Here is a 24,071-nt window from a genome sequence, read left to right on the forward strand (position 1 = left end):
GGCCACAGAGACTTAGTTTATGGTTCTTATTCCATAGTTGGGGAAGTACATTTATTAATTCATTTTTAAAATTGATTTATTTAAAAATATTACCAACGTATACACAGACGCATACATTATCCAAGATAGATTTTTAGGGACAAAAAGCCATTTTAGTTTGAAATCTACAGTAACTTATGCTAACATGGCACTTACCTTTATAGAAAAATGTAACCACTTAAAACCACTGAAAACAGAAAAATTGTTAAAATGTTAAATTTAAATTGTTTAATGTAAATTTTACCTTAAGTGTTTGAAGTTTGAGTAATCTTGCCAGGATAACTTAATATGTGTCTTTGCTCACTCTAAGCTAGATAGGAATGAGATTTTTCTGATGAAAATCAGTAGGATGAAGCTTCTGTTGTAGAGAGGTTGCCAGCTCACTTAAACCTAAAATGTAGCTGTTGATTTTTTTTAGATTTTTTTTTTTTTTACTCAAAAACAAACAAAATCTGTGCCACTTTGAGGTTGGAAATGAATCTAGTCCAATTCATATTTTATGTCTGAATTGATTTTTCTATCCATTTTACATTGCAACTTGTATGTGCAATGGGTAGGTATTCCCTGCTTAAATGCAAGTGTACTATAGGGCTCAGTGAATATATTTTTGAAACATATTGTAAGACCTGATAATACTTTCAAATTAAACTTCATTTTTTTGTTCTTTAACACCAATCACTCTCCAGCATTTGCAACTCAAGCACTTCAGCATTGTACTTGTGTGTGAGAGAGAAACAGGAAGCGGAACTGATTAGAAAAAAGTGAAGGTGCATATTTGATAATCACTTTCTATCTATTTAAGTTCTGCAATTCATTCATAGTGCAAAAGCAGTGACAAATAAGAGAATTTTAAAATTCATTCATTTAAAAAAAATCACAGACTTCATAATACAGGGATCTTCTTTTTACTTTTTTTTTTCCATTTCAGGAGACACTGCAGTCTCCCAAGTTTTCTGCATTTTGATCCTTATTTATTGCCGTGTGATAACATACTTTGAATTGTGTTTTTAATTACTTGCTATATAAAATGATTGTGAATTGGGGAATTTTAAGCATAACTGTCACAAGTCTGTCTCCCCTCTTGACAATATAAAGTCCTGGTTGAAAAATGCAGTAAAGAATAATCGTGTTGTGCTGTGAATAATTGTCACTGGTTGTGTTACATAGCCCCATCAAATAAGCTGGAGCTCAAAGTATGGTTTAAAAATGCAGTTTGATAAATCATATTGCATTGCAAATGCACAAGGGATATATTAGTTGATACTGCTGATAGGGCACATCTTTCAAATGTCTATTAGCTTTCAAATGAAAGATCCAACAAAATGACGGATTTTACCCAAGATTTATATAAGTCAGCTTCTGAGCAACTGAACAAATCACAACTAAGAGCAATGAAAGTTATAAATGTCAAAAGTTGAGAAGCATTTTTAATGACATTGTACAGGTCAGCATTTTTTGATAATTTGATACAGAGGCAAGTTATATTCCCAAAAGACTGAGAGGCAGAGTTGTTCAAGGTTTTGTTTAGAGACTAGGGATGGTTTTAAGAGACCAGCTTCAGTATGTCTGTCAGTGTCAGCAACTGGAATGCACTTCACTCAGTGCTGTAAAGCTAATAACTTGTCAAATCAATATTTGCAACTCATCTCTTGTTAATTGATAGCTCCCAGGCTGGTTGTTCTTACAGCTATATATAAATAACTGAAGGTCATTTTACAGAGGTGGTTCTAAGAAAAAGTTGTATTTCACATTTCAAAACTTGATACAGCCTCTCTCTGACTTACGAAACGGTTACGGACCAAGCAATTGGTCGTAACTCAGTTTGTTCGTAAGTCGGACCCCATAGAGTTACACACGACCGTGCTGTTCGTAAGTGCGGATTGTGTTCGTAACTCAGGGTCCGCCATTTACAAAAGTTTTGGTCGTAACTGCAAACAGTCGTAAGTCGACTGTTCGCAACTTGGGGACCGGCTGTATAGGTATAATGTGCCTTGCAGTACAAATTGAGGATGGTGCAGTGGATGTTTCTACTCATAAGGCATGAGGCAGAACAAGTCCATGTTTTGAGAAAGGAGCAAGGTTTTAACAGTGTGAGCCCAGTTTGTGTTGAAGAAGACATTTGATCTCCCATGGCATGGCACAGAGAATTCCCCTGGAATTTTTTCTTTTAAACTTTTTCCCCATTTTTAACGAAAACTGGCCTTAATTGTTTTCATTATATTATTGTGCAATACATTTCAAAGTCACTACTATTTTTTTTTCAAATGGATAACTTAATGTGCAATAAATATCCATATGAACACCCCAACTCTTGCTGTATCAATTATGTAAAAATGAATAACTTCTGTCCTTTTAAATATTATTGATAATTGGATTATTTGATAAAGGCAGTTGTTCATTTTTGTCTTAAATAAAAAGCCATGCCTAATAAAGAGTACTGGATTCAGCAAACTACTTAAAATGTACTAAGTCCCATTCAAGTCAATGTACTACTAATAGGTCTACAGACATACAATCAAAGTCTATCAGTAATATTTTATTTGGAACCTCGCCAAGTAATGAGTTTGGGTACTTATACTTGTAAATTTTGAGTAAATACCAAATGAAAACAATTTACCCAACTTTTTAATATATCAAGTTAGACTCCATAGTTTTTGTTGTTGTTGAAGGATTCAGACAGGCTTGCTGCAGTGAATCTGTGTCAAAATGATGCTTTGACTCTGCTTTCTTTTGATTAAAAATTCCTATATGGTTACAAACATACTGTTTTTATGCTTGTTAGGTTAATTGAAAAAAACGTTCACATTTAGAAGTAATAGAAACTGTACTGGAACAGTAAAAAAATCAAATAGCCCATCAGAAACCAGCCTAGGAAAAAGAGGGAGTAAAATAACTCAGTAATATGACTATAATCGGCAGCAGGGAGCCAACACACTCGCTCATTTGGAGAAGGCTTGCTCTTCTGCATGCCTCTTGCTGACAGCATTGCTGTGCATACACATCAGGCATTAACTGCCATCAAACTTTTAGGTTGCATTAAAGAAATGAGAAAATGTCAATAACCCAAGCTAGGGCATTTTGTGCTGTTTTGTGCGTGTAACGATTTGAGAGAATTAAGGTTATGCAGTTTCCTTCTGTCAAAAAATTAGAAATTTCAAGTAACCGCCTCCATCGCTTCCCTGCCACGTGTATGCACAAGCATTTGGGGGAAGAGGGGCGAGGCTGGAGAAGGGGAAAGGATCTCAGCTTCAGTCATGTATCTTATTCACCAGTGTGACTTTATTGGATGTTCTTTGGTGACGGGGTTCAGAGTTGTGGGAAATAAGATCATAGAATCATAGAATACTAGGACTGGAAGGGACCTCGAGAGGTCATCGAGTCCAGTCCCCTGCCCTCATGGCAGGACCAAGTACTGTCTAGACCATCCCTGATAGACATTTATCTAACCTATTCTTAAATATCTCCAGAGTTGGAGATTCCACAACCTCCCTGGGAAATTTATGCCAGTGTTTGACTACCCTGACTGTTAGGAACTTTTTCCTAATGTCCAACCTAAATCTCCCTTGCTGCCGTTTAAACCCATTGCTTCTTGTTCTGTCCTCAGAGGCCAAGATGAACAAGTTTTCTCCCTCCTCCGTATGACACCCTTTAGATACCTGAAAACTGCTATCATGTCCCCCCTCAATCTTCTCTTTTCTAAACTAAAAAAAACCAATTCTTTCAGCCTTCCTTCATAGGCCATGTTCTCTAGACCTTTAATCATTCTTGTTGCTCTTCTCTGGACCCTCTCCAATTTCTCCATATCTTTCTTGAAATGCGGTGCCCAGATGTAAAGGTTAAAAATAAATCCCTCTATACAATCCAAAATGTTGGTGGGTGTGCTGGCCTGATGTGCTAGGTGGCAGAGTTGGAATCTTTTCTGGTTAGCTCGCTAGGAACAGCCCTAATGGACTCTAGAGGAATTGGTATTCATCTCCTGCTCATAACAACATAGGTTCAAAGGGGAAATGATGGGAGACCAGCTCACAAAGATAGCTAATCTCAACACACACGTATGTATTGGGTACCAGCCAGAAGACTTGGGGTAGATCTATACTAGTGGGGGAAAAGTTGATCCAGGTTATACAATTTGAGTTATGCTAGTAGCGTAATTCAAGTTGACATATCTTAGATCTACTTACTGCAGGTGCGGGGTGCAAACCTCCTGGATCAACGGAAAAAACTCTCCAGTGACTCCCCTTACTCATCTCATTCTGGTGAAGTACCGGAGCTGATGGCTGAGCAATTGGTGGTTGATTTAGTGGCTGTTAGTATACCCTCTAGCTAGGGCCCTCCTCCGGTGGATCAATCGCAGCAGTGGCAATCCTGACTGTAGTGGAGAAGAAGCCTAGGACTTGGGTTGCGTAGAGAGAGTTCCTGTATCAAGTTTGCTAAGCCATTAGTGACTACTGGGAGGCAAGTTCACAGGCAAGCCTGAAGAGCATGCACATAGCTCCAGTACTGGGGGCAGAGCAATGTCATGTTGATTAGTTCTGTGGGGAACATCTGACTCTGTGACTAGAAGGGCAGTGGATCCACACACCTGAAGGGAGACCTTTTTAAAAAATATTCAGCTGAAATGCCTTGACTATTTTTATTTTTAAGTTCAGGCTTGTGTGAATAGTCTTCTCTTGATGCCTACACATGAATCCCATTAGCACTAATGTGAGTTAGTGTCCAGGCATTGCGAAGGAGAATCTATCCCCTAATGCTCATGCAGAGCAGAGTGATTAACATGATGGGTTATAACAGTGTTTCTGTCAGCTCACTAACCCGTGAAATAGACAAACAGGAGTCACTACATTTTGCTCGATGAAATGCCATTTTTTATTTTTTTAAATGTATTTTTATTGGACTTCAAACTTATAAAATAGAAAAGTGTAGCTCAGAGAGGCAGAGAGGGAACACAGAAATCAAAATACATGTGGTATGTTCCTAGTCATCATTGTTGTCAGTTTTGTTAAGAGAACCAGACATTAAAATATTAAAACAGAAATTGTAATATGCTGTTTTTATTTCTTAATTTAGACCTGGTAATAATGCCTAATACGATCAGAAAACAGGAGGAAAATATTATAGTGTATGTTAGTGTGCAAATCCTCTCATCCTGCACTTTCTAAAAAACAAAAGCTATTTAAAGGCATGAAATCTGAATTAACCATTATAAAAACAATAAAAAATAGTCAAAGCGCATAACTATACAGAATGGATGTTGAGCTTGTCACCATATTGTAGACAAGTGATGGGAACACCCCTGAGATTGATCATTGTCCTGTAATAGAATTGGAATACAGGCAAGTGATATCTCTTCCGAGACATGTAGGGAACAGTTGGTAGAATCATTTAAATGTAGGGCTAGAAGAGACCTCTGGTACTCATCAAGTCTTGCCTCCCACGCTAAGTCAGGAATAAGTTTATTTTGAGAATAATTTCCAGATAAAACTCAGCAGAATCCGTGTCTCAGATAATATAAGCTTCCTCATGAATAATACTGCGCATGGAACAATAGGCTGGCTTCCTTGTGCTGGGCTTGATTAATAGGACTGGGGTAATGAGGAAATAATATTTTGTTCTCTTTGAAAGCACACACACCTGCTTCCTTTACAATTTTTTTGCTATCATGGACTTCAGACAGAAACTATAATAATACATCCTGTATTTCCAGACCCATGCATTAGGATTCTTTGGATCCTTTCATCATAGATGGATGCATCTCAGGTATCAGTTCCCAGGAAGCTATTGGAGACGTTTTTTCATAAGTTAGGGCACAGTATCAAAATAGTTGAAAAGCCTGGAATCCACACATTTCGAGTCCACACTTGACTTTTCAGGGTTTTGTAATCTTTCCTTACTTTTGACTAGTTATTTTGTTTAAGAGTTTCTGCTGCAGAATTTGTCTATCTAATGATCTTCAGTGCCAGGTATGCAAGAATTTCAGATAACCACCTTTTCTGATACTGATTCATAGCAGATTTTTTGTAAAACATGATTTCTGAAGGAGCTTACTTTCTTGTGTGCTGTACTTTCCAAGGAATAAATGTGTTGGTTGTGAACACATTAATGCTTCAGGATAAGTGGTCCCCATAATAGCTCCACCTAGCCACGTATTTAACCTGAAGTGTTAGTGGTAGTAATTGCCATAATTCATGTCAGTGTGTATATTCATTCCCACAAAGGTAGACAATCAAGTGTTCATAGGTTTGGCACCTTCATTTGTATTGAAGCAAACCTTTAATTGTGGCAACATTAATATTTCCCTAAGCTTATTCAAGACCCAGTACAGGCAAAAAAGGCTGAAATATGATCCAAATTGCTCATTTTGCCTTTCATTATCTAAATATTAAGTGCTTACATCTTCAGTTGTTTTATGATTTCTTCTGAAAAAGCTCTGTATGGGTTAACATTTTTAAAATAAGGCTATGGGTTAAATATACTGAAATTATAGACACGGATTAAAAATATTTTTTTAACAAATAGAAAAAATGAGGGATAAAGTCAAATATAACATTAGAAATAGGCAAGTTTTTAATATTCTAAGCTTAATTGTAAATCCACACAAAAAAGATAGGATTAAATGCAAAAATATCAACCTGATAAAGGCATAGTTCAAATTCTCTTTTAACTGAGGTTTAACCATAAATACAGTTTTAAAAGAAAAAGTCAGAATTAATGAACAGTGTGTAATCAAGTATGTTGTAGTCCTTCCCCTGCCCTTTGTATTTTGGTGGGGCAGAGACCATATCTGCAGAGTAGTATCTAGTAAGTTTGCACACTGATCCTTAATGGGGATTTGAAGCTCTGCTATAACAAACATACTAGTAGCATGGTGGGACTTGCTATTAATTAAAAAAAATTAAATCCCAATAATTGTAGCTCAGACCAAGTTTCTTCCAAGACTGTGATGTTAAATACAGGTACTGAAGATCTGAACCTACAACAAAAAAGACCTTTTGACCTCAACCATGGAACTAATTGCTCATTACAAAAGACTGCTTGGCTTTCTCATTTGCCTGGTACACATGAGAGAGAATCTGTATTGTTTCACCACACATCCTTGTTTGTCTAGGGATACACAGCAAATACCATAGCCTAATACCATAGCCTTGCCTTTTCATTAAGGGTATTTCTGTAGAACAGTTATGGGAACAAACACTGATGGGCGGTATATTTGTGAGTCGCCATTACAGAAGCACCTTTTATGTACCATATTCACTTTGTACTTTCTCTGTTGCTCTTTCTCTCTGCAGCAACTGAACCACCCCAATATAATTAAATATTTGGATTCTTTTATTGAAGACAATGAACTGAACATTGTCCTGGAACTGGCAGATGCAGGTGATCTCTCTCAGATGATTAAGGTAAGAACATACCAATTCTTGAGGCAAACTAAGGGCATCCCGTTATTCTAAAATTCAGGGGGCAGTTGCAAGAAGGTCCATAGTAGGGATGTAATAGTATAGTTGATTAACTGGTAAGAATTCATGAAGTTAATCGACTATTCAGTTAACCGATATGTAACATCCCTAGTCCATACTAGAAACTTGAGATCCGATTCCCCTCTTGCTTGTAGGAGGCCATTTCAATGAAAATTTCAACAAGCTTAAAACCAGAACTGTTTCCTAAGTGAAAATCAAATAAACCTGACAAAGTTACACAATATAAGGAAATATAGAAAAACTATAAAATGTATTGTGAATGAGTGGTGGTGTTGGAATTTTACTAGAATGTTAGAGACTAAGCTTAAATGATTATTTCCAATGCTGATTAAAGCATGTGAGGAATCATTTTAAGCCTGAAAATCTTATGGATACTTGTATTGTGGTTTGTTCGTTTGATAATCCCTTACATGAAAATACAACTAAAAGGAAAGGGAGAAGGTGATCTGAACAGTTTAGCATGTATTTTTGTTTTTCAAATCAGAAGCATGAGGAATGGTGATATTTTAAATTTTTATTCTGATTGGTGTAACTTCAGATATGTATTATTTAGAGCACAAACCTCCCCCTCCCCCACACCAAATAAACAAAAATTAGGATGTCCTTTCAGTCCTCAGTGTCACTAGAGCCTTCCTTCCCTTTATTTTGTGAAACTTGTGGGCATGGGAGGATGGGCTCGACTCAGAGCACTAGTCTTCAGAATTTACACTTGGAGTACACCGGAATTATCATCAGCTAGCTGTGGAGCAACATGCAAAGCTATCGTATTTGATGTAGCCTTCCTTCTCTCTCTACCTGTACATAAAAACAAGCACAAAAAGAAGGGGAAGGAGGAAGAGAAGTGAGCCTGATGTTTTTGGCAAGGGGAAAAAATGATTAAGGGCTTGTCTAGACTGCTTTCCTCTTCCGAAAGAGGAAATGCAAATGAAGCACTGATTAGCATTTTCTCATGCTTCATTTGCATATCCTTTTTTTGGAAGCGTTTTTTGCGCAAAGCCTCCTTTTTTTCGAAAGAACCCTTATTCCTCAAAATCAGGTTTACAGGTTCTTTCGAAAAAAGGGGGCTTGCGCAAAAAAGCCGCATTTAGACTGCTTTCTTTTGCACAAAACCTTCTTCTGAAAAAAAGGATTGGAAGAGGATATGCAAATTAAGCATGAGAAAATGCTAATCAGCACTTCATTTGCATTTCCTCTTTCGAAAAAGGAAAGCAGTTTAGACAAGCCCTAGGAGGGGAAATCCCTTTTGGGATTACGCATATTTCCCTAAAGGCTTCCTACTTGGAAGTTTTATATAGATTTGCATGACTCCTCCCAATTTTTTACAGGACCTAACATGTTAGTTCATCAGCTGTTCATTCTTATTGTCTTGGCCTTTTAATTAGAGATGGAGTATGAAAATTCAATACTAGTGTATCTGAATTTTGTCCTGCCCTTACTGTCACCCTTAATGGCCTTTCTGAATACACTTCTTCCTTCTGATAGTGTTTATAATTTTTGCCTTCTTCTGATTGGTAGAATCTCCCAGCTTGACTACCCTGCATTTCTCCTCTTCCCCTTGTCTGTTTCATTGCGTGGGAGCTTCACTGGGAACTGCTCATACTCTAGGACAGGGATCAGCAACCTATGGCTCTTCTGTCATTCCCAAAATACATGCAACTTTTTAAATTTAAATGGAAAATCCCAACTCTGATACAGTGGGTTGTCTGCCCCACCCTGGTGGTGGTGAATTTGAACTCACAACCTCAGGCTCTGGAGGCTGGGTCAATGTCCATTGTGCCAGTGTTGAACCTGGCCTACCTTCAGTGGTTGCCTTATCCTCCCTACCTTTCATATATGGAGATATACCTATCTCATAGAGCTGGAATGGACCTTGAGAGGCCATCAAGTTGAGTCCCCTGCCCTCATGGCAGGACCAAGTACCATCGCTAACAGATGCCCTAATGTCCCCCTCAAGGATTGAATTCACAACCTTGGGTTTAGCAGGCCAATGCTCAAACCACTGAGCTATCTCCCTCCCCCCCCTTCAGCTGATGCAGGCTCTAGCCCTGGGTAGGCAGGTGGTGGCTGCTCCCAGGGCTGCGGTGGGGACTCAAGCCCACAGCCCCAGGCTCTGGAGGCTGATGCCTTATCCATTGGGCTACTGGAGGACCCACCACCTCCCTACGTCTAGCTGCTCTCTTATCCTCTCTACCTTCACACCGCCCTCCCCCCAACCCTGTGCCTTGAGTCCATCATATACCTGAACCGCCTGTCCTGAACCCCTCACATACCCCAACCCCGACTCCTGCACCCCCACATCCCCAGCCCCCTGCCATTTGATTGTCAGAACCCTGAATGCCCGCATGAAGCTGGATTTGACCAGTTATGATGTGAACGTCAAAGAAATGTGCAAAAAGATGCAGCAGAAGTCCCATTAATAAAGTCAATGAGTCCAATGTTTCATTGATGCTATTATTATCATGTCAATTATCTATAATATTAGGTTGTATATTTTCAGTCATGCAAATGGGCATTCTTATACTGCTCTCTGTTGACCTCTTGTTCTGAATTTTGATGTAGTTTGGCTCTTTGTTTTGAAAAGGCTGCCAGCACCTACTCTAGATCCATGAACTTGAATATTCTTAATGTTTCTTTTTTCACCTTTCTCAGATCAGCTTTCTCTTTAACTATCTGCTTTTTTCTTTAGTTGAGCATAAGCTTTCATGAACTGTAAATTATTTCATCAGTGGGTTCCAGACCACAAAGCTTATGTCCCAATAAATGTGTTCGTGTTTAAGGTGCCACAGGGACTCCTCATCTGTTTGGCTGAAACAGACTCACACACCCACTCCTCTGAAACTTGTTTATTTTTTCTTGTTCTTTTCCTCAGTGTGTTCTGCTCTTGCTCCTTTCCCCCTTCCGCAGCTGCCTCTCTAATCTTTGTTTCCAAAATTGTTTATGAAGAAAGGTAGACTTGTCTTCTCCCCTGGAATTTAGAAGTCTTGAATGCCCTATGCGAACTGGGGTTTTCACACTGTAACCTTGCAGATCCGTTTCCTAATCCATTCTATTGTGAGCAACATTAGCATGAATCTATTCTGCGTAGACATGCCAGTCTTGCAAAACTGGCTTAAAAAAATGCCCATCATGATAGGTAAGGAACAAAGAACAAATGTTCTGTCCAAAAGTAGCAAGAGGATATGTATTTTGCAAGGCTGGTTTACCCAGTCTATGATTGCTAGGCACGTTTAATTATTGTAGGGTAACTAGCCACAATGTCTGCTACACTGAAGACATTTCAAAAAGTATATTGACTTTCCTTCACTACAGGGATTTAGGATTGAGAAAATTTCCAAGTATTTTCTCTTCTCTGATGTTGCTCTTAGGAATACTTGTATTGTTGGAACCAGCTTTAGTTAAGCTGTTATCACCTGCTTTTGTATTTTCTTTGACACGTTAATCTTTAGACATCCATCCCCTGTGAGAACAGATGTGGTATATCATGTTTGTTAGCACTCTTAACCTTCTCTCCATATTTTACCTGTTTTTGCCATCATCATTCTGTAATTATCATAAATGAACATTTTGGAAAGTTCACTTCTTCCTTGTTGTCACAGCTAAAGTACCTGATTAACAGATTTGTTTTCTCTGTCAGCTCAGCTATGAGGCATCAGGCCAAAGCCTGTCAATCAAGTTAGCCATTTAGCCCATAGTTAGTGGCTAAATTTACAGTGTCAGGGAAAATCTGCATTTCAGAAAAGGAATTTGCTTCATCAAGGAGAGCAGGAGTTAGCTGGGAATGGACATATGGTAGAGAGCTTATGGGGCAGCCTAAAGTTTTCAGCCACTGCACTTATCCATACACAGTTAATGCTGTTAACATCCAAAAATCAGTATTTGTGGCACTGGTGACTCAGAAAAGTGTATGATTATGCTATTGCTAGTGTATTGCCAATGTGCTGTACATTCATGCTGAAGATGGCTTCATGCAGTGACCTGTGTAAAGGTAATACTATTTCCTGAATATACTAGCCTACATAGAGCAGGGAGAAAGCCAGGCCCTTGAGGGAAGCTCATAATTATTGTTTAATCTTCCATGTGCTTTCAAGATTACCATTGTTGCTGTTGACTGCATGTTACTCCTTCTCCCAAGAGATCCCAGAAAACACCAAGGTTTATCATAGGCTTTTCAGTATTTGCATTTAAAAATGTGGGGAAAGAAAAGAACCATTCTGAAAGCAAGTATTAGAGCAACGACCATCCTGCTGTGTAAATTTTTGAGTAGAGTCTGCTTAGTTTTAAAAAGTGATGCCTACATCATTTGGTAATATTACTGTATCTGATGAAGAATTTTCACATTTTTGTCTGGCTTTAATGAACTTTTCATAAAAGTGATAAACACAAACGTACCATTCAGGGTTGATTATTTCAGCTTTTAGTATTTTTCATTTCCTGTTTGGGAGTCTTTCTCTAAAAATTAATTGTGATGATTCCAAGGGGATGTCTACCGTAGAACTGCTACGCTGGCACAGTTGCCCTGATGCAGTGTGTCAGTGCTGACAGGAGAACCTCTCTTGTGTCCGCAGAATTTCTCCACCTCTATGAGAGGTGGAAGCTGTGTCTGCAGGAGTCTCTCCCACCAACATCATGCTCCTGTGGCCTGCGCTTATGTACCTGTGACTTTGTGTTGCTCAAGGAGGTGTCTTTTTCACAACTCTAAGTGACATGAGTTAGATCAACATAAGCGGTAGGGCAGATCTGTCTGCCCTTCGTTTGGACTAGACGGTGGTGCTATTACTAGTACATATTTTATGGACTTGTCTGTTTATAAAAGGAAAGGGGCATTGATTTTCCCCCTCTCCCAAGATACAGATTATGTGTTTTCATTTGAGACAAACCTGTAGAGAGAATTTCTGTGTGTGCAGAACTTAAAATGTTTAAAAAATTAAATACAAGCCAGAACTGGAAAGGGAAGACTCTATTGGCATTCCACTGCAGTTGGCACTATACCTGCTCTGTGGTCGAATAGGTGAAGAGCTGTGGTTGTCTCTTTCTTGGGGTAGCAAACAGCAGTGAAGAGCAAAAAGCTAGAACCGGCTCTCTTTAGTGATCCTGTTGACAGATTCTTCAGGATCTCAACCAGGCCCTGGACTGAAACAAGGAATTGTGTTTTGTAGTGCTTCAATAGAATCAAAATATTAATGGATTAGGTTGTTTGATTCCCCCTTCCTCCTCCTTCTCCTCCTCCCTCCTTGTTTAGACGTATGTTAGTCTTATGCTTCAGGGAGGTGGTAGGAACAGCAATAACAACACTCTGAAGGTGTGAGAGTGATAAAAACAGGGACGTCTTTGTCATGTCCCTGTCGCCTGCATTATTTATGAGCTATTATAAAGCTGATGTAACAGAGTGTTGCTGTATAACCCACTGGAGAATTTTGGCTTTCTAGTAAATGTCAGGCAAATCTTATTGGACATGACATTTAGAAAATTACCACTTGTGGTCTAACATATCTTCACTTAAATACTTTAATGAGAATTAAGCTAATATTATGGTGTAAATAACACTTTATCCATCACCTCTGCAGTTCTGCTGCACTCTGCTCTTAGGCTTTGGTTTCAAACTGCTGCAAGCTGTCAGGTTTGCCTTTTGGCGAATTGCACAGTTACACCCTTTCACGGCTGATCTGCAAGATAAATTTTTGCTATTATTTGATTCACATGGTTTTCATATAAAATGCTCAATGTCACAACAGGCATCAGCTGTCTGTATTAAGAGGGACACATACAAAATGGGCAACTTTCACCCAATCTAGCACCTTTATTCCTCCTCTTAAGGTTTTTTGTGAAAATTCTTATACTTGTTGGTGTAAAGCAAATGGTAGCCCATCAGAAGGGTGCACGACACCTTAGCAAAAAAAATCACAGCTCCCTGTCCAGAAGTGATCACAGTATTCTAAATTATACCTTACAGGGCAAATCTGTGGACTCTCCATCCCTGAAGATATTTAAGAACAGGTTAGATAGACATCTATCAGGGATGGTCTAGACGGTGCTTGGTCTGCCCTGCCATGAGGGCGCTGGACTCAGTGGTCTCTTGAGGTCCCTTCCAGTTCTAGGGTTCTAGGATTCTATGAAAGGAGGACCATAAGAAACATTTAACAGAGGTTCATATACATGTTGTTGGTTCTCTAACTGTAAATGTATAAATAAAAAGAATTGGGTTAGCACCCAGTGACAGTTGCTAAGGAGAGAACAAGTCCTGGCCAGCCAAGGGAAAGGTAACCCAATGAAGTGAGTTTTGAGAGGAGAATCACAGGATGAGAGGGAGGTGCCCGGTTAGTGAGGATATTGCAGCAACGTCTGCCCTGGGTTATACTGGTGACAACTCGATGCCTTTCTTTATTTACGTCTTGGGGAATAGCACATAAAACTACTCCAGATAAGTGTAGACAATTTATGGCTGTTATATGTGGTGGTGATTATGATTATTAATTTATGTTCTAGCAATGCACAGGGGCCCAAAGGACCAGGGCTCCATTGTACTCAGAGGCGACTGGTGAGGGGGAACCCATGGGGCTACCAGCCATATGATTGGTAAAGGGCTAAGACCAACCCCCCCGCCCCCCTAGTCCCTGCCTCTTCCTGCCCCTGCTGCTCCCTTGCTTCACATCCTCCCCGCCTCTTCCCCCAACTGATGCTGCCTGGCGCCAGCAGTGGCAGAAGAAGCAAAACAGGCAGCCCCAGCTTGCTTCGCTCACCCGGCCACCTCGCTCCACTTCCTGCTGGAACTTGTGGAGGGTGGCCCCATTCCTCCCAAAGGTGACACAGCCGGAGGAGCAGAGCGAACTGGGTCTGCTTGCTTTGCTTTCCCCATTGCTTCCAGTGAGGGTGGGGGGTGGACCCCTGCTGTGGTGTTGGTGGGAGCAGGCACGTCCAATGCGTTGTACTACATGCAAAGCCACGGTGGGACAGTCTGTCCCAAAGAGCTTACAATCTCAATGTTTGCTTCCCGGTAGTCGGCTTTTATTTTTGTTGTGAGACAGTTTCTCTTTCCCAAGAGTTATGTCTCTGTGTGAATTCTTAGGGATATATTATTACATCAGAACTGGGGATATTCTGTTGATTCCATGGTAGGGTGGAGGTTGGTTGTTTTTTTTTTTTTTTTGGAAGGGGGGGAAGGAGGATGAAAATGGAGAAAATGATTATCTTTGTTAGTAGACTGTACATTAATGATGAACAACTACAAGATGTTGGGTTTAAAAAAAAAGTCCTTTGTTACTTAAGGCAAAATACTCCAGACATTTGTTGTTTTGAGGCATAAAATATGTTTTGCAAGGTAATTAAGGAGATTAATGCTAATTATAATTGGTGTCCATTCAAAAATGTCAAACCTATTTAAGCATATTTTTCATAATGGTTGTTAATTAGTGAATTGCATTAAAGTTTACATACACGGAGAAGGAGTTAAATACTAATAAGAAGACGAGCCATGCCTCTGCTGATCTGGTGGACATGAACAGTTGACAGCTCACTAACATGAATCCAGGAGTGAGACAGATATGTTGCTTCTTCACTGGTATTTATTTATTTATTTATTTTCACAGTATTTTAAAAAGCAGAAACGGTTAATCCCGGAAAGGACGGTGTGGAAATATTTTGTGCAGTTATGCAGTGCAGTCGAACACATGCACTCCCGCAGGGTGATGCACAGAGGTAACATTAATTCAGTCTCTTTTCACTGAATACTAATATAATGTTCCAATTAGTAAGCGCCCACATTCAAAAACAATTATGCTGATGTTCAGCCAGTGCATGTTTAGAGATAGACTGGTGCTCGCAAGATAGATATCTCCTTGTGTCTTTTGCCTCCTTGTTAGAAGATTCAGTCCGAAGTGAATATGGTGTTATGAAGATGAGCTGCTTTCTATTCCAGACACTGATATTAACTAGAAGTGTCAAACCTGCCATTATAAACGTGTCAGAAGTAAAATACTCAGACTAGTAGCTGCAGTGAAGTCTTAAGAAATAATCTTAATTGTATTTCCTGTGACCTTAGGGTTTAGGGGATTTTTTCTGTCTCGGACTGATTTGGGAATATTAATATGGATATGTTTCAAACTTTTTTTTTACCCCATTCTCAGTGTTCATTGATTATTTTTCTAGCTCTTGTCTTAGAACTTTTCATCACTTTGGGCTCTATCCAAAAATTCCATTTCCCCTTGTAGCACAAATGAAATGTTTTGTGAAGGACTTGACCCAGGAAGTGCAAAGGCACCCCCAAAAGGAGCAAATACCAGTCTCTCCTGCTTCTTAATTCCATTCCATTACAAATGGCAAATGCGTTGCTCAATTTGCCAGCAAAGAGAGAACTAGAATTCCATTCCTACAGAGTTGCCTCCTGCAGCCTTCCAGGTATGCCTGATTTAGACTGCAAATGATAGTAGTCTGTCATGTACACAGACTAGTATAATTCAGAGGAAAGAGGATTCACTGGTATACATAGTGACATGGGGTTCAGCTTGGGGATACTGAGCTCCAGTTACTTTGTCCTTTAAGTGTACAAAATATTTCGTATAGAACCCCCGACCGTGTCATGTCAGGCGGGATGTGTTGGGCAAAGTAAAAGCTCTGCTTTTTGAGTGAGATGCATATTCAGCTGGGTGGGCTAGCTACCTTCTATTCCATGTTTTTAGTTGCTTTCCTGGAGAGGACCCCTCCCTCTTGCCACATTCACATTTTGCTGCTTTCTCTCAGTTACTCATTTTCCTTGCAATACTGAGGGGAGGGAAGGGTTTGAGAGAAGCGAAGGCAATTGAGAGCTTTCCTGCATTGCTTTTTAGGTTATTAGACTTGTGGAAAATGAAATTGTTCTCTTTTTTGGTAAAGGGTGGAAGGGGATATGAGACAAAGCTGTCGGCAACGTCCTTACAAAAGTAAAACAAACCCCAAAGCCCTCCACCTTCTCCCTGATTAAAATCTGCTGTTCTGGTTTAGAATTATCTTTGTTTCCAAATGTTGGACTCGAACAGTCACATGTTAGACATTTCCAATTAGAAATGCATTCTGCTACAGCAGTGTTTGCTTATGCTTTCTTGAGATTCTTCAGAATAGTAGCCTCATACAAAACTCTGCATGGAGAGTGTCATTTTCTTGTCCTGTCCGTGGGAGCCATCTTTGATTCAATGCAAGGTATGAGGCACTGCAGGGATTGTGCGTTACTGTTCCTTTATGAGATGTCCAGATGTTGAAGACTATGCAATCCACGTGGCAGAAGCATTCTGCATTCAGATTATGACATTGTCCCCCACTAAGCCTCTCGTACGGTGAAGCAAATATGCTAATGCCTGAGCTGAGCCCTGTTGAAATCAAAAGAAAGAGTCCCATAGATTTTAATAAACAGCGAGAAGTCCTGTGGCACCTTATAGACTCACAGTTTTATTGGAGCTTAAGCTTTCATGGGCAAAGACCCACTTCGTCAGATGCATGTGGAAGTGGGTCTATGCCCACAAAAGCTTATGCTCCAATAAATCTGTGAGTCTACAAGGTGCCACAGGACTTCTTGTTGTTTATACAGATTCGGACTAACACTGCTACCCCTCTGATACTTGTCACCATGGATTTTTGTTGGCTCTGGATCAGTCCCCTGTCCAGATCCATACATACTGATATAATGAACATTCAGTATTTTAGAATGGGAAGATCAGTCCATGACTAGCAATTTTTAAATCAAGATTTGATGTTTTTCTAAATATATTCTTTTTTACCACAGCCATTAAACTTGTAGCAGAAATTATATGTGTAGAAATCCCTATTGTCTGTGTAATACAGGAGGACAGACTAAAGGATCACAGTGGTTTCTTCGGGCCTTAGAAATCTATTAAACAGCATTTAAACAATATTTTTTTTAAAGATAGATGAAATTATTAAGTTAGATTCCTGAGGTGAATCCTTGCTTGGTGAGTTCCCTGCATGCTTGTAACTGCATGTTCTATTCACAAGCTAGTTCCCGCCCATTGCAGTGCATTTCAGTGTGAAAGGTACAAAATAATGCTAATCTGTCTTACAAATACATTTGTTACTTACCAGCAGGGGTGGCCCTAGACTAGCTGCCAGCAACTGGCGCCCTAGGCGACCCATGCAATCGGCGCCCCCGCCTCCAAACCCCTCAATGATATTGCGCCACCATTTGGCGCCCCATTTAATTTGGCGCCCTAAGCAACTGCCTCGTTCGCCTATATGGACGGGCTGCCCCTGCTTACCAGGGGACTGATAGTCAGTGAACAAGTTGATAAGAAAAGGGAATGAGTGGTAGAATGAACCATGTACAAGCTCGTCCTAATTAGGTGACTTCCCTCTCATATCCTCAAAATGTTCTGTGTGGAGATATGGCTCCCCCTGCATTAGGAGGGACTCCCCTGTATTAAACAGGCAGTTTTGGTGGTCCCTTGAGTGGCCATTTATGACATAACTCAGAACTGAAAATAGAATCTGAGTCTCCTTGTATTCCCAACGCCAACTGAAGCACAAGATCATGCTACCAACAGCACAGTACAGTTTGCAAATATTAATCTTAAGCCCGATACAAAAAATTTAGACCGTCTATATAAGTCACTGTCCTTTTCACAAAATGTGAATCAGTTTTGGGCATGTAGATTAGCCTTTGATATAAGGGGAAAGTCAACCATAATAAATAGTTCTCTGTGTACATGTGATATTTCCAAAGGGAAGCTGGACTTAAATATTTCTTCAATTTCCCTGAGTGAGAGAGGTTACCGCTTTTGTTATGCTATTTTCCGACTACTTTCCCCTTGCTAATATTTCGGCTGTAGTGAGAAGTATGCTTGGGTTTTTTATGTGTCTTGAAGTCTTAGAAGATTCAGCCTATCAAAGCTGTGCAGAAACATGGCTCTGATTGAGTCTCTCTTTTGTGCAGAGGAGGCTCCGGGCTAAGCTTCTATTGCAGTATTACAACCAGATAACCTTTTGTGACTTTGACCTCCTTGTCCCTTCTTGCAGATATAAAACCAGCCAATGTGTTTATAACAGCCACAGGAGTGGTGAAGCTGGGAGATCTTGGATTAGGCCGCTTTTTTAGTTCTAAGACCACTGCAGCACATTCCTTAGGTAAGATACCATTTCCAACCATTAAACTCCTTTACACAATGGATAACTGGGGGGTTCAAAGTGATACCTGTCGTCTTAATGTGACAAAGGTTGGTTCAGTGGGTGCCTCCGACACGTCTTCTGTGACACAAATATTAATTGCTGTCAATAGATATTGAATTTCTTTATGCACATTTTAAATATTGTTAATTAAAACTCTTTATGACATTTTAAATAGCACATTTGAATGTGTGGTGCACTGTATTTAGAGGATTAATAAGCAATAAGACCCAAGATATTTTCTCCCTTCCCTAAATTCCTTTTTGTACACTGATATCAACTGTTGCACTACCAGTTTCCTCTGGTACTGTTGGTTTTTTGGTCCCTGCATGATGACATTGCAGTTGCTCTCTGAGAATGGAAAGTTTATAAAAGCACATTTCCGCAAAAGCCTTTCCAGCTCAGCAGTTCTAAAACAACTACTGTAAGATCTCAGAGCAACATGCAGCGCTGAGACCTGAGCTGAGTTTCAGGAGTAGGTGTATGTTTTATAAATGTGTCTCAGGAACTTGCTCAACGGCAGCTTGATGTAAAGGTGACATGCTTTCATCACAGGTTGGTTAAAATACTTCAGTAAGGCTTTGAAGTTTTCTGCTGTGCAATTGCATGTCTTTCAAAATCATCCACTATCCTTGTGTGGTGCGTTGTTTCGTTATACTCCTAGTGGGACCTGCAAGAAGTACTTTTGACCTTTTTGTTTTAGGAGTGATAACGCTGTAAGCCTTCAGGCCCAGCAATGAGGAGTCAGGGTGCAGCATCTAATTTGATAGATCTACGGGACAGATTTTAACAGCACCGTGACAGTCTAGTGGTCAGGCAGTGGTAGAGGAGAGCAAAGTGGAAGACCTCAGTGCATGTCAATGACAGTTCCTTGCTGTCTGTCTTAGAAAATAAGTATCTATTCTGTCTCCAGGGTAGTCATTCTGGCACCCTTCATCAGCCTAAAATTTACTATTTGAACAAAATTTGCTTCTTAGGGAAGTTTTTTTGCAGGTTCTTGATCCCCCACACAGTTGGATATTGCAGTTTGGCTATAACTCTACTTACACAGTATATCACTGTAGGATTTCTAGTGTTAGGTTATAATTGCAGTAGTGTCTTTATACCTACTGTTTGTTGTCTCCATCAGTGCTTACAGTGTGCTAGATAGTTACAGTGGGTAAGACAATCTTCTTCCTGCCCCAAAGAGCTTACAATGCTGAATATTCAAGCTTCTGTAAAGGACACAAAATCAATACTGTGCTAATTGCCCAGCAAACTCCTTTGTTTGGGTGTTTCAGAGACTTGTATCTGCTGTGTCTCTGGCTCTGCAGCCATTACTCTTATTCCAGCTAGATGATAATAGAGAGGTAGCTGTGTTAGTCTGATCTTGGTAAAACAAAAGGAAAAAATATGCAGCACTTTAAAGACTAACAAGCTAGTTGATTAGCTTTCGTGGGCCAGACCCACTTCTTCAGATAATATTTAACAACCACACCATATCATTGATCTGATCTGAGGAAGTGGGTCTGGCCCACGAAAGCTCATCACCTAATAAACCATCCTGTTAGTCTTTAAAGTGCTGCATAGTCCTGTCTTTTGTTTCATATTTCCTCCAGTTAGATAAGTCTTGGAGCAGCATTGGCTTCACTGAGAGAAGATTAACAGTCCTTTGTCACCTGTTTTGGTGATTCATTGCATTTGTAATCAAAAGGGGAGAGGAGATCGGATCTTGTGCTGTTGAGGGGGGGCTATGGACAGGGCTGGCACTTGGGGGCCTTTGGGGACTGGCACTAGGGAGGGCTCTGGGTGGCTGGGGGCAGTGGGACTCTGGGATCAGGAAGCTGGCAGTGGAGGGGTATGGCAGTAGGGAGTTCTAAGGGGCAGGGGCTCTGAGGTGGTTGGGATGGGGGCTGGGGGTAGTGGATTCGGGTCAGTGGCTGGCGCTGGGAAGTATTGGAGGGGTGGGGGGCTCTAGGAGTTAGGGCTGGGGCTTTTGGCGGACTAGTAACATTTTATTTGCGTATTCATTATTTGTATAATGAATACACAAACATGCAAATAAAATGTTACCGGTCCACCCAAAGTTTGTGGTTCGGTTTGTCAGTCCCCGGTATAAAAAGGTTGGGAACCACTGTACTAATACACTTGATGTGTGGAAAGTAAAGTTCCGGAGTAGTGCAGGTGCCATTTATGTAGCAGTGTTACTCACATAGCCTTCCAGTGGTTCTGCATTGAAACAGTAAGTGGGGAAAATTGTACTTAATACCATTGTAGGATTTCACTGCACTTTTCTCACATCTCTGATTTCTTCAGTAGATTTTTTTTTTTTTTTTTTTTTTTTTTTACACTGGGTTAGAAAGTGCTCAGGTAGATTCTACAGTGATCTGGGCTAAAGTATCTATGTAGGTAGAGAGTAAAACTTCTATACAGGACATTTTTCTTAACTTCACAGTGAGAGGGAATCAGAAATTTAGAGGGTAAGTAATTGTTTTACGTTTTTAATGAAATACCTGCTATCTTAAAATATAAATTGTTGTCTGGATACCATGTGACAGCTAATATACAAGTATCAGATAAGTGCTTTATCACTTCCCGTACTTATTTCTAATGCCAAGACTTCATATCAATTGTTTAAAATTAATTTACCAGATTATTACAGAGATATTAGAACGATAAAACAAATAGAAATACATATACAATTTGCAAAGCAAACTATGATTACTTATTATAAAAGACAGCTCTACTAAAAAAATCAAATATAGGAGATGTCAAAAAACTGACAAATGTACATTTGTTCTTATTGTCCAACTAACATCCTTAAATATCACTAATCATATACTTCTGTGTATATCTGTTTTCCAGGTTTCAGTAGTGTGACTCAAATGCTTTTAAACAATTCCTTTGTTTGAATAATACACTTTTCGAGGGTTTGCAAGATTTATAAAACACTGGATAAACTGTATGGTTTCCGTTATACTGATATAAGTCTTTTGGGTTTTGAGAGCATGAAGCATTTACCATTCCAGAATAGTGATAGAAGTGTAGCCGTGTTAGTCTGGGGTAGCTGAAGCAAAATGCAGGACAATGTAGCACTTTAAAGACTAAGAAACCATCTTGTTAGTCTTTAAAGTGCTACATTGTCCTGCATTTTACCATTTCAGAGTCTTTATTATCTTTTTCTTAACCCTGTCACCTCTTTTTAAGTAAAAGGTGTGATTACCTAAGAGAGGTTGCTTCTTTTCCTCGTCAATGATATGTTTATACCGTATTAACCTATTCAAAAATACTTGAGTCTTATCTTACTACAGAGCAAATTACTTTATTTCAGTTCTTTACCTTTAGTTTCCAAAGTCAGTTTTGGATCACACAAGGTTTCTATTTCACTCTATATTTGTGCCATTTCTCACATTCAGCGGGAGAGTCTAGCTAAAATTTCCACTACTTCCTGCACTGAATCAACATTTATTTGGTAATCGTGTCATATACACTAGCGAGGTTTGTAAGTAGGCAGAAAAACAGAGAAGACACATAATATTTTGTTATATAAAAAAAATGCAATAGCAAGCAAGGCACTTCTAAAATGTACGTATTCAAAATACTAGAACAGTTTTCTGTTACGGTCAGATTTTAGTCTAGAATGCATTTATAAAAAGAGGGGGGGAAAATCCCCATCAGAGCAAGTTAAAATCACATCAGGAATGGACAAAAATATGATCATGTCCAATAATTTGATTTTATCTAGTTTGACTGCTGTGCTTATTATATTAATAAGAATAAATTGGGGCTTGGAAACTGGCTGAACATATCAACCAGGCTTGTGACCTTTATCAGAGTTCCTCTCGCTTAATTGAGAAAGTGCATGTAGTAAGAGTTAAAGCTCCTTTCTGTGAATCCTACCTTTCCTCCAGAGAAATAGCATCCTGAAGCAAAATCCGAATCGGTTTGAAAATCCAGGTTTCCAAGGGGTAAAAGAGCTGTTTATGGGGATGCTCGTATCCAAAGGAAAAGGACATTCTTACATTCAAAAGATACTTTGGAGACAAATAATATTTGGAGTAATAGCTATTTTGACATAATTGGCTAGATTTGTAATTTTGTAGCAAGAAGACACAGTCTGGTTTAGAAAAAAAAATAGTTTGAAAATTTACATTTTAGTAAGTATGAATGATGATTATATATATATTCTATTTAAGAAAGGTAGCTAGATATCTTATACAGGCCTAGTCTATGGTATATGATACTTCCTGTAGCCATGTTGCCCTAGCAACCACCCTGAACCATAATTTCTAAGGCTGCTGACCCATGAATTGAACACAGGGCTTATGCAAATATATTCATCTAATTTTTTTCTTTCTTTGTATTTCCTAACATCAGACTGGCATAAAAGGGCATTAGGCAGTACCACAACCCGTCTGACAGGTGTACTCTCTGGCTCTGGCAGCGCAGCCGCCTCAGTGTCAGAAATGGAAGCCATAATTAGAGCAAGGAACAGAATGAACGTCAGACGAATTACCAGGCAGCAGATCATATTTGTCAGGAAGGATTGCATACATAAAAATTAAGTGACAGTACACGCCGGGGTAATGAAAGAAAAATGAAAGATTTGCCCATACATAGCTCACAAGATACAAGCGAGTATCTTGCTTGGAGCAACAGCAGGCTGCACGACAAATTGTATGGCTGGATTTTGAGGATCCTATTTCACCACCATCGTCTGCATTCATAAAATGAGAGAGTGAGAGGCCCGCTTAAACAAATACCCGATAGACCTGCAAAAAAACGAAACAAAACTTGGATGCCTGCTGATCCCATTTGGCTCTGCCTGCATTAAAACCAGCACCCTGGTCTACACTAGGGAGTTATTTCAAAATAACAAGCAGAGCATCCGCACTATCAAGCCTGTTATTTCAAAATGACGGGCTGGTTATTTTGAAATCTGTACTCCTGCTTTCCTCGGGGGATAACGCTTATTTTGAAATAGTTATTTCGAAGTAGTGGCAGTGTGGATGCTTAGGTGCCACTATTTCGAAATAACTATCCCCCCGAGAAATTCAAAATAACTACTCTCCATGCTTCTAAGTCGAGGTAGTTCGTCCACATCAATGAAGCCTGCCTCGGACTAATTTCAAGGCTCTCTCATAGTGGGGATACGCTATTTTGATTTTGTTATTTCAGGAGTAGATATTTTTTACATAATTTCCTAGTGTAGACATGCCCTGTATGAATAAGGAATGGAATGAATTGTAAACCCCACAAATAAAATGGTGAAATCAGTTCTTCCCGGATGGCTAGAGGAATAACCTGGGGAAACTTTTAGAGTTTCCCTTGCTCTGGAGGTCTCTCTTTCACAGGGAGCACTCTTCATTGCTCAGTGTTTTACTTGACATCTTGCACATTTTAAAGCAAACATATTCAGGTGAATTACTTGCTAAG

General features: G+C 39.6%; 1 protein-coding gene across 2 annotated transcripts in view; it reads left to right on the forward strand.

Moving 5' to 3' along the window:
• The window catches only part of NEK6 (NIMA related kinase 6), a 125,201-nt gene that overhangs the window by 75,622 nt on the left and 25,508 nt on the right, over positions 1-24,071 (forward strand). For both annotated transcript variants that reach the window (XM_075905661.2, XM_075905662.2), the window contains 3 exons: positions 7,326-7,436; positions 15,098-15,206; positions 18,510-18,617. In XM_075905661.2, the coding sequence (XP_075761776.1) occupies positions 7,326-7,436; positions 15,098-15,206; positions 18,510-18,617 (328 nt within the window). The remainder of the gene's footprint in view (positions 1-7,325; positions 7,437-15,097; positions 15,207-18,509; positions 18,618-24,071) is intronic.

This window comes from Pelodiscus sinensis, chromosome 23, assembly GCF_052426305.1.
Source record: "Pelodiscus sinensis isolate ZL-2025 chromosome 23, ASM5242630v1, whole genome shotgun sequence".
NCBI lineage: Eukaryota > Metazoa > Chordata > Testudines > Trionychidae > Pelodiscus > Pelodiscus sinensis.